Source organism: Plectrocnemia conspersa, unplaced genomic scaffold (genome assembly GCF_051122295.1).
Source record: "Plectrocnemia conspersa isolate PC_06_02 unplaced genomic scaffold, ASM5112229v1 ptg000003l, whole genome shotgun sequence".
Classification (NCBI taxonomy): Eukaryota; Metazoa; Arthropoda; class Insecta; order Trichoptera; family Polycentropodidae; genus Plectrocnemia; species Plectrocnemia conspersa.
Window position 1 is genome coordinate 25,618,817 of NW_028277167.1, and position 11,469 is coordinate 25,630,285.

At 32.4% G+C, this 11,469-nt stretch overlaps 1 protein-coding gene and 1 long non-coding RNA gene across 3 annotated transcripts; one reads left to right on the top strand and one right to left on the bottom strand.

The window, feature by feature from the left end:
• Nucleotides 1-122: 122 nt before the first annotated feature.
• LOC148237100 (uncharacterized) lies at nt 123-1,468 on the bottom strand. Of its 2 annotated transcripts, none has more exons than XR_015809171.1 (4): nt 1,335-1,468; nt 469-533; nt 337-403; nt 123-261 (listed from the first exon to the last, which is right to left on the bottom strand). It is a non-coding gene; the product is annotated as an uncharacterized LOC148237100 (long non-coding RNA). The 2 variants fall into 2 exon arrangements; XR_015809170.1 differs by lacking the exon at nt 1,335-1,468 and adding an exon at nt 598-732.
• On the top strand, nt 1,444-10,180 carry Ras85D (GTPase ras-like protein 1). The gene is made up of 2 exons (XM_088183490.1): nt 1,444-1,839; nt 9,358-10,180. The coding sequence occupies exons 1-2, from the start codon at nt 1,444-1,446 to the stop codon at nt 9,535-9,537; spliced, it is 576 nt and encodes a 191-aa protein (XP_088039616.1). The 3' UTR covers nt 9,538-10,180.
• The last annotated feature ends 1,289 nt before the right edge of the window (nt 10,181-11,469 follow it).

Below are 11,469 nucleotides of genomic sequence, written 5' to 3' on the forward strand. Positions count from 1 at the left end.
GACTTTTAGTTTTAAAAGTTTTACCACAATTGTCACATTCAAAGATGTTAGTATCGATATGACTATACTTAATATGCTTATTAAGCAATATTCTAGATTTGTATGCTTTACTGCATTTGTTACATTCATAAAAATTATTCTTTTTATATAATAATGTGTTACTTTTTTTATTACCGCTCGAACCACCTCCATAGTTTTGTGAATCATCATACAATGAAGAGTTACAATTTTCAATAAGGATGTTTTTCACGTCGTGTGTTTCTGAAAATATACACATTAATAGCCATTGAACGGATCGTTAAATACAACAATATAAAATTTAAATTATTTTCTAACCGATTTCCAACATATCGTCCATTTGATCAATACTTATTTTATTACTATCATATTCTTCTTTTACATTCTGCGCATGAAAAAATGTTTTTTTTAATTTCCGATAATCGATATCAATAATATTGTCAAATTTACCTCAATAATACAATCGGCTGCTTTATTGGAGCTACCGATTTTAACATCGTTTGAAACATCTGGTTCTAGGGAAAAAATTCATAATAATAATATGCATAATAATTTATTTAACTATTTAAAATGGCTTACCGGTTTTATTATTATGCAAGAATGACATTATAGCAACTCAATTCGACTACAAAATGTAATAATCAAATTCATAAAGAAACCATCACATGCTACAACTGTCACAGTTAAAACTTTGGTCTAAACATTGCAAGCGATTGCCCATGCCTGAGACTGTCAGTCACAAAATTCTTTCTCAATAACAATCATAAAAATGACTAGAATGGGCGCGTCTAATAATTTTAAACTAATAAATAATACATTTATTAGTTTAAATCCCTACTCCCGTCTATTCATTATATAAATATAACTTGTTGGGGAAAGTGACTATAAATTTTAGTAGTTAAATTGAATTAACTTAAAATAAAACCTAATCAATCTACTGTAGGTAAAAAACATTGTCTGACGTAAATATAGCTTCGAGATATCTAGACGCGTGCAAAGCCATTAGGTTTTTAATATATAACGAAATTACACACCTTTAAAACATTATTATAAAATGTAATTTTTATAATAAAGAACGCACAGATATATTTTTAAATAATTATTTACATACAATTCGATTAATTTATAATGTCGTATTGTAACTTTTTCCCCAGCAGCTTAAAATATAGGTAGGTAGAAATATTGAAATCAATAAGTACATTTAGCTTGTCAATTTTGAAATGCAATCAATACATTTACAATCCAGTCTATATAAAAACATAGGTAATCTAATGTAGTGGATAGTTTTATTTTTATTTAAGTTAGAAAATATTTACGGGCGGGGCATGGCCGAAGCGGCGAAGGTCAGGGCCGTCCGCGCGCTCGTCGGCGACGGTCGCTGTTGCTGTCGCCGTCGGTGTCGTCGGTATAGTCGCTGTCCTCGGAATGACGGAGTACAAGCTGGTGGTGGTGGGCGCCGGCGGCGTCGGCAAGTCGGCGCTGACCATCCAGCTCATACAGAACCACTTCGTGGACGAGTACGACCCCACGATCGAAGACTCGTACCGCAAGCAGGTGGTGATCGACGGCGAGACGTGCCTGCTGGACATCCTCGACACCGCCGGCCAGGAGGAGTACTCGGCGATGCGCGACCAGTACATGCGCACCGGCGAAGGCTTCCTGCTAGTCTTCGCCGTCAACAGCGCCAAGAGCTTCGAGGACATCGGCTCCTACCGAGAACAGATCAAGCGGGTCAAGGACGCCGAGGAGGTGCCCATGGTGCTCGTCGGCAACAAGTGCGACCTGCAGGCGTGGGCCGTCGACACGGCGCAGGCTAGGGAGGTAACTGTCAATTGTGTCAATTGTTATGTCAAAATTCAAAGCCGCCATTTTGGATTTTCGATTGTCAATATTTTTATGTATACAAATCGCCTATCGCTTTCGCGCAAAGCAAGGTCGTCGACATTATTTTCCACCCTCACTTTTTTATACACTAAAACCCACGGAATATCTAATTTTAATATTTTCCTCGAAAATAGTTGGATCAACAGCATCTTTAACCCTTTCACTGCAGATGGCTTCTATAGAAGTCATCAAGAAAATCACCAGTACTCATTGGGCACCAAGAGGTGCCATGATCCTTTGAGCCAAATGATATTTAGTATAATTAATGGCTATAAATCACTTTAATTTATTGAACCATAATATTTTGAAATAAGTGGGTGCTCCCCTTATTAACAAATTTCGAAATGCCCCGCAAAAATATCAGTCGCGGTGAAAGGGTTAAGTAGTTTGAAGAAATGCTAGGCGACGTACAACTATCTGCGAATCGTATCTCAGTCTTTCTAAAAGAAAGGTGCTGGGATATAAGAACAGAAAATAATCTGTACTTTCCTGTTATTGAGAGTCAAATTTATTATAACAAAATATTTATTTATATTCAATTATAATTTCATTGAAAATTAAAAATTAAAACAAACTGCCTTGAACCGAAACAGAAGCCCTACAATTCATTTTGTTGTGTTTATGGGGTGTTCACTGTTCTGACCGATGCTCACTCGCTGACGTTTGTTTGCACCTAACCTGTTTAAATTTATTAACGCATTAGGTGCGAATGAGTAGCGGTAACACCCCATGAATAACTCTTTGCAACGAATCTACTTAAAAAATGTAATTTATTATTGTATATACATAAATAGATATTTTTTAGAAAAGATTTAATTCCCCAACAATGTGAACGTATCCAATAATCAAATATCCGCATATAAAGGTATCTCAAGAGCTTTTTCTGAACTTTTTTGATTAACCCTTTGAGTTAAAAATTTTGCCCTTAGGTAGAGGGATGTCGAGGCCAACAATTGATGAGATGCATTTGCCCCATTATATGCTGTTTTTGTTAGATCAATGGAAGAAAGCTAACGAAGCAACTCAAGTTATGGTGATGTTTTATCATGTCATCATTATTTAAAAAAAAAATGGGAATAAGGACCCTAAGTACATTGCTCGAAAAGGACCACCTCAAAATTTAGACGATGATGTCCTGAAATCAAAATCAAAAGAGTTATCAACAAAGAATGGTTGTCCAGGGTCTACAGTCCAGGATCATCTACGCCGTTTGAGAAAAGACCATAAGCAAGGAATTTGGGTCCCACATGAATTATCGGCAACAGCGCTTGGCGAGCGCCGTACCATCTGTGCGTTCCTTATCCCATTTTGAAATTGACCCATTTTTACTACGTATTTGTTACTGGAGATGAGAAGTGGGCGCTATACAATAATCCTGTATGAAAAAACAATAGCTTTCTTCCGAGCAAGTACCTGTTCCAACCCCTCGACCACCCCTAACAATAAAGAAGGTCTTTCTTTGTGTATGATGGGATTTCTCTGGAGTGATACACTATGAGTTGCTTTAACCTGGAGAAACCGTTACAGCGATTGTGTATTGTAAACAACTCGAACGATTGAAACATGACATTTAAAAGAAACATTTTGTTTTGATCAATAATAAGCCAAGAATTTTGCGTCATGACAACGCAAGGCCTCATGCTGCAAAATTGACTCAAGAAAAAATAAAGGAGGTTGAGTTGGAAATTTTACCCCATCCCCCATATTCACCAGATTTCGCACTGTCTGATATCCATCTATTTAGGTCAATAGAACATTCGTTAGAAAAAAAATTAAAATGTTGCCAAAATAAAAATAAATTTAGAAAAGTTTTTTATTTAAAAACCAAAAGAATTCTGCAAAAAGGGAATTGAAAATTTGCCTACACATTGTGAAAAGGTCATTGATGATGATGGATTTTTTTAAATTGAAAATAAATGTTTTCTGCAAGCAAACAAAAATTTTGATTACTTTATTTAATTAATATCAAAACTCCAACAAAGGGTTTTTGCGTTTTTCTCACGAACTAAAAAAATGATTCATTGGATTTAATTTTCGATTCAAGTTGATTCATAGTTTGAATTCGGCATTAAAAATCAAAATATTCAAATTTTGATGTTGAAATTTTATTTTATTATAATTGCACATTGAACTCGGAGAGGTTGATCAATCCAATTGTTTGTGTGATTTTTTTTATATAAATTTTGTCTGAAATTTTTTGTCCACAAAAATCCGATCTCCTTGGTAAAGATGTAATAAATCTCAGTGACTCCATTTCGACCTTTTTTTAGAAAGCAATACATAGCTTTAGAAAACAGTGGTACAATGCATTAATTGGTACTCTCATAAATGCACCTTTTTAGTCCTCCTTATAAGTACACTATTCCATTGCTTAAAAAATCTATTCCATTGCCAGTCTCATACAAACTACATTAAATATTTATTGCATTTAAACATTTAATATATAAAAAAAAAAAGTAATACAGCAATGAAAATACATTGTTCGGCCAAAAATATTAGTATTCCATATTGTCACAACAGATAGTTTTAGTTTTATACAAATGACTACATAAAATAGTCAAAACATAAGCACAACTGTCTAAATATTATTCTAAAACAATATCTTTACAATAAAGAGTTTGCTATCCAAGTACTTTTGACAATTTTGTTATAAGCTTATTCTTTTCATTCTTCGTAAATGCAGTTAAAAACGGAATAAACAAGTCGATTGAATCCCGTAATTCTTTCTGTATTTTGGCTCAACTTTTTTATTACCTATTCATTAAAGGTACTGATTTTTTTGTAATATCATTTTGTCTATTTAATAATTGACATTTAAAAAAGATGGTAGTACGTAAACACTGCCAATAAATAGTTGTAGTCTTTGCTTTAATTAGCCACAACACTATTGTAAATGTTCTCCATTAAACAAATTACCTTCCAATATAAAAGTACAGCTCTTTTATCACTTTTATGATTTATTTCTTATTCATGGAATAAAATATATTTACTCGAAATTTATAGATTGATTATCATAATATAACAAATTCCATATAATAAAATAAAACACATCTGTATGCTCTTGCTGTACAATCTTTAATTGCAATGAGTAATATAACAAATATAAATCCAAAATTTGGTTCAAGCGGGCGCCAAGTATGACTGTCTTTTCTTCAGGGTCCTAAATACTTTATAAAGGTTTTTTCTAATCTTTAATTGCAATGAGTAATATAACAAATATAAATCCAAAATTTGGTTCAAGCGGGCGCCAAGTATGACTGTCTTTTCTTCAGGGTCCTAAATACTTTATAAAGGTTTTTTCTATATAGTTTTCATATTTCAGTATTTCAGATTCATTTGCCATTTATGACGGTAATGTGACAACAAAGATTAATCATTTTGAGACATTGAATATACGCAACGAATGCAAATCATGGTACTATGGTCATGATAAATCACCTCAAATAACTATCGTGTTTCTTTTGTATATCATTAAAAAATTGTTGTTTATTCACGCAACACTGAAACGGACAATGAGTTAAAATTTAACACTGCCTCAAAAGAACATTTTTCAAAATCTTTTATTTATATATTAAAGTCGAGATAAAATATACATAACGTTAACAAAACAACCGATAGTTTTCACCATATATGGTTTGAAATAAAAAGGTGATTCCAGTTTATAAAAAAAGTGGACGTTCAATTAAACCAATAAAGCTAATAAGCTACAATGAGTCATTATGCATCAATTACACACAAGTCTGGATGCACTTGTGTGAATTGTGACTGGCCCATTAATGAATAATACCAAAGATGAATCATTAGTCATCTATTAAGAAACAACTTTAGGTTTCTCTGAATTTAGATAATGAGTTCAACCATAAGGTCGTGTAATTTAAGTCACTATCAAACTTATTTTCTAAGACATATGACGAATAAAGTAAACATTAAAAATGAGCACATAAGATGAGCTATGAAAAATTTAAATATTTACTTTTGCTGTTTGTTAAATTGCACATTTTGCTTTCACAGTTGTTATTAAAATTGTTTTTCAAAACTGTTATGTATAATTTTGATACTGAAATGCAAATATTTTGTACAAAATAAAGCATAACAACTGATGATCTCTTGCTTGAATGCCGTTTTTAATGTTTCATTTTCATAATATATATACATTTTTTCGGGTTATTGTTTCCAACACTAAATTTAATATCATGCTGAAAAATGAGTCACGTCTAATATCATTAAGATTATATTTCAAAACTCTCAGAAAGCTCATTTTCCAATGCTTTGGAGAGAAGCGGTTATTAGAAGTCATTGTTCTGGTGCTGGAAAAGATCTTAACACATTGTTGTCGGGTGATTTCGCGCATTGTCTTAAGCCTGGCGCGGGCCATTTTTTAGCAGCCGCGGAATTTTTCGGAAACGAAGAATTTCCGCGTTTTTTTTCGGAAACTCGCCACAACTTTTATACTATACAATATAAAATTATGAAATTTTAAACACAGACTTACCATAAACAGTACTATCAAATGAAGAAGAAACTGGAGGTTGACAGTTTTATATTTACTGGAAACTTGCGTTTATTTTGCACATAAAAGTACTATAAAAATGTATGTAATAAAAAATCGAATTAAACACTAAATAAAACTAAAATATGTCACAATTTGTTTTTATGAATAGTTTTTCAAGGTATGATATCTCTAAAAACACGTACCGCTTTGTAGAGGTATGTCAAAAGGTACATAGCCACACTTTTGGTCCAATCATCAATAATCAGAAAATTCATCGTCATATTTATTTTCATCGGGGGAAAACATTTCGGGGTGTAAAACTATTTTTTAGAGACAACCGAACGACGGAACATTTACGCGTAACTGTAATGATGTATTTTTTTTTATAACAAGTCACAGATGTCGCAATGACCGTTGCTTGTTATCTACCCTAGGTCAAGTTTCATTGGAATTTGTTTTGTTTTCTCACTCCCGACCATCCCTTCTTTTACATCAGGTAGAAAGTAATTCCTCGAAGCATCTTGAATAGAATTGAACATAATGGAAGATATTTGGGATAACAGGAACTTTTTATAGTTCGTTATTTAATTTTTTGTACGGTATAAAAATTCGATATCAAAATTAGTACAATACTTGGTGGAACTGTAATAAATCCGACGACGAATAAAATAATGTCTTTATTAAATATCAAAGCAGTGACATCTAGCTGCTGACAACAAAAATAAATGCAGTTAAAATTACACGGATAAACACGTGAGCCGACTTCTAGCAACAGACTACCAAAAACGGATTTTTACGGGTCCCGCAATCCAGCAGCAGTACCGCAAAAACGGAAAAATCCGTGTCCCGACAACAATGTGTTAAGTGATTTAATTTTTAAATTTTAAGCCACTGTTGCATCGCTCATTAAACACAAATTGACAAATGTTCAGGCGTTGCGATTATCTGCAGACTTTAATCAGTTCTTTTCCAGATGTTGACAAAGCTGTGTCGTTTTTTACGAGTTTAGTTGACAAAATCTTCAGCATCTGTCTTTCAAATGCCTCAAACTTATTATTGATTACCATACAAAAATACAGTCACAATGTCTCAGTATGTTTTTTTAGAGAAACCTAACTCACAAGTTTCAAGCAACCTTGAAAACTAAAAATATCCTTTCACATAAAAAAAGTATTAGATTACGGTGACTGAGAAGTCAGGAGCTTAAAGAATCTCTGGCATTAGGCCAACAGGTATATCCCTGGCCCCTGGCGAAGGAAAAGGGTTTCTTGAATTCAGAAACGGGAGAATAAGTAAAATTTCAATATTAAAGCCTGCGCCTTTTATTTATTTACTTTAAATTAAGACTATCGTAACCTAACAGGTTACCCCAATGCGTCACAGTCGAAAATATTTGTATTATTTAATACACAAAAAATATATACATAATTAAAATAATACACAAAAATCATAAAATATCAAAATTAAATTATACGAACTGGACCAGCTCCTTGTAGCTAACATTAAACAAGTCAATATGTAATGCCAGTGTATTAAGGAGCCGGATGGCCACAGCCATAGGCGAGTCAGCAAGTGCAGACGTCCTAGCCCCAACGGCCATCAAAAGAGGACGCGATCATGATTCTCAAAGACGTTCTTGAACCCAAAACTAGAATAGTCGGATTGTTGACAGCACTCTTCAATAATTTGAAGAAATACTTAGCGACATATAAATTTCTGCGAAAACTCAGCGAATCGTATCCCAACGCTCCTAAAAGAAAGGCGCTGGTATATAAGAACGGATGGAACGGTTTATAACCAAATGTCTTTTGTAAAGGTTTCTTAAAAACCATTTTGCATCTATTCCACTAAACAGGAATATTTGATTATTTAGGGATTCCAAATTATAGATCCCGATTCAAGAATGCTACGAACTAAGATGTCATAGAGGAATCGTCAAAGGCGTTCCTCATAACAAAGCCGAGCACCTTGGAAGATTTATCACAGACGTCGTGTATGTCTAGAGAGAACCTCCACATGCTCTTAAAAGTGATTCTGAGATCTTTAGTGGAAGTTTCTGTAGTTAAAATGTTCCAACCAAGATCGTAGAAATAAACTGATGGCAAACGGGATCGAGAAAATGACACAATATGGCACTTTAGATGGTTAACGGAAGCCCATCTCTATAGAGAGTAAATCACTCTGCAGAGAGAATAAGTCCGCAACAAGGGGTAAATTATTCTTTCGACAATCGGCCGCCATAGGTTACAGACTGTCTACGATCGCTCAAATAACTCGAGAATAACCGAGCTAAATCATCCGAGCAACTTAGGTTCGACAATTTTTTTAATTATAACCCATACCAAACCTTGTCGAAGGCCTTCTCAAAATCTGTATATACGACATCTACTTGAATTCCCGCATCGAGCGATTTTGTCACCGTTTTGGTTAAAGACCGAAGGTTAATAACAGTGAAACGGGCGGGTTATGTTTTTTTTCTTGAAAGATCTTCATAAGTTGTATCTATAAAGTGGTTCTAAGAAACATCGTTTTCGCCTTTGGGTGGCAAACGGTCGCTACAACTGAAAATAAATATTTTTTAGCAATCCAGAACCATGTTTATTTTTTACCTGTGTGCCTTGATACATAAGGTTAGATATTTTTACTGCTCCTCCATACAGTATTTTCTGAATTGAACTGATTTAATGTATTGACTACGGATAAAATGTTTTTTTTTTAACACTAGATTTTCAGAATTTCTGATTTGATTTGTATCAGACAGTATTTTTTCTGGGTTCTTTTACGACTTTTTATATTTGAACAATGCAAATATATTAACACTATTTTTATTTTTGAAAATCTGGTCACTATGTACCTATTTTTAATGACACCCGTCAAATTGATGGGTTTATACTTGTAAATCTAGTGTTAAGAATAGTTGTGTCGACTGAGTAACAAATATGTTTTCTTTGTTTAATTTTCAGATTGCCAAGCAATACGCCGTTCCCTTCATCGAAACCTCGGCCAAGACCAGAATGGGAGTGGACGACGCCTTCTACACCCTCGTCAGAGAAATACGCAAAGACAAAGAATCGCGGGGCAAGAAATCGCGAAAGTTACACAAGCTCGGATCCCATCGTCGTTTTAAATGTTCCATTCTATAAATTTATATTTGTAATAATAATATCGCAAAAATTTATCTTATATATTTAAATACACAGATCAAATTTTTGATCGGTACACATGCAAATATTTAACACACTATTAATATCTATACTATGAATTAATAACACTAACGTATGAAGATTCATTTTTATACATATGACTTAATTTTGATAGAAGATGGTGAAAGAGAGAGCAAAAATTATAGATTGAGGTGTTTGTGAGTGATCATACTTTACCGATAATCAGTCGGCGATTCAATTATTTTTTTATAATGAAACACTCTCGTTGATTCCGCTCATGGTTTACTCGAAAGCTTGGAATGTTGTCGAGGTGCGATTTCAGTGTAAACGAGTGTTGCAATAACGTTAACAATTTTTTAAACATAGAACTTAGGCCCGTGCCTTGTGTAAAATTCGATTGTATATCGACGGCGGTTTCCCTTTTTTATATTATATTATAATATAGTTGTAACTACCGTTTATTCTATTTTTTCGGCGTTCACACGGAACTATTTCAAATGCCAAAAGTCTTCCTCCGGCGATATGTTAGAAGACGATCCGCTAACGTGAACCGTGCCATATATTCTCATAGTCGTTTCGAGGGAGTTTTCTATATTGATGAAATACAACGTCTTTATTTGAACTGCTTTTTTTTTTTAGCAATATCTAAAATTGTAAATTATGTTACAATTTTTCTAAACGCGTAACTTTTTTTTATTATACATATAAAACAAACCAGTGTGCTATTTTTTATTATTTATATTATATAAATTTGTATTCAATTATTATACTTTTTGTGTTGATCTCGAAAATATTAATATTGTTTTAAAAATCAATCTCACTATGTTAAGCGTTTACGTAGATTGAGTTCTTTGATTTTTAGTTCACGTTACGATTGTTGACATATTTATATTGAGTGATAACATATTGGTCAAATGTTGAATTTATTTTTAATATGGGGTGTCAAACTTCGATATGTGTCAACAATCTAAAAGCTCCCAATGAAAACATTTTCATTTAATTAATACTTTTTTTATATATATGATAAAATTTATTTAATGTGATATTTTGAAAGCTATGTTGCGCCCATCCCGAACTTTAAAAACCTTCAAAACTCGCTAGGTAGCTTATTGTAAGTGCAATGATGTGGATAATATTTTTTTTATTATGTAATTGTTTGCTAGTTAAAATTTTTGTAATTAATTTTGATTACACAAAATGGTCTCTTATGTATATTAGTTAGACCTGAATTTGTATTATATATATAAAAAAATTATATATATATATATATATATATATATATATATATATATATATATATATATATATATATATATATATATATATATATATATATTTATATCCCAATTTAGAGATTCACAGATGTACAAAGATGTGTGTTCAAAACTTGGTAGTTGTGTTTAAATAATTTTCGCTATGTTATTGTTTGTGAACATTTTTATGTATCGTTTATTAGATACGCACATTTGGGAATCTCTGTAAAAGAATTATATTAGATATTTTGAAAATGTTATAACAATTATATCACTAAAGTTATATTAAATAAAATAATACTGATAAATAAATTTATTATGTATCGATTTTCTTATTAAACGCACACGAAAGATTATTTTTTTATATACTTAGTCCGTTTGTTTCTTGTTTGTAAGAATTTTTGCATTTTAAGTGCTTTTAACTATATGGACCATTCGTAAAAATGCATTATATAAAATATTGCCAAATTATAATAATTGTATTATTTTGATGATATACATTGGTGGCTAAATTTGTTTACGCAAAACATTCTAGTGAACGATTTGTACTAATAATAACTTCAGCAGCTGCCAGTGTATGTGTAAACAAAAATGTGTTATGTGTGTCGGCGAGTTGTCATATATCAGTTATTGAGATTGAATTAGTTAACAGTATATA

Bases quoted from the DNA above. Each gene is read 5' to 3' on its own strand.
- Ras85D (XM_088183490.1), top strand. From the start codon at position 1,444: ATGACGGAGTACAAGCTGGTGGTGGTGGGCGCCGGCGGCGTCGGCAAG. The intron at 1,840-9,357 runs GTAACTGTCAAT...TTTAATTTTCAG, and splicing joins ACACGGCGCAGGCTAGGGAG to ATTGCCAAGCAATACGCCGT.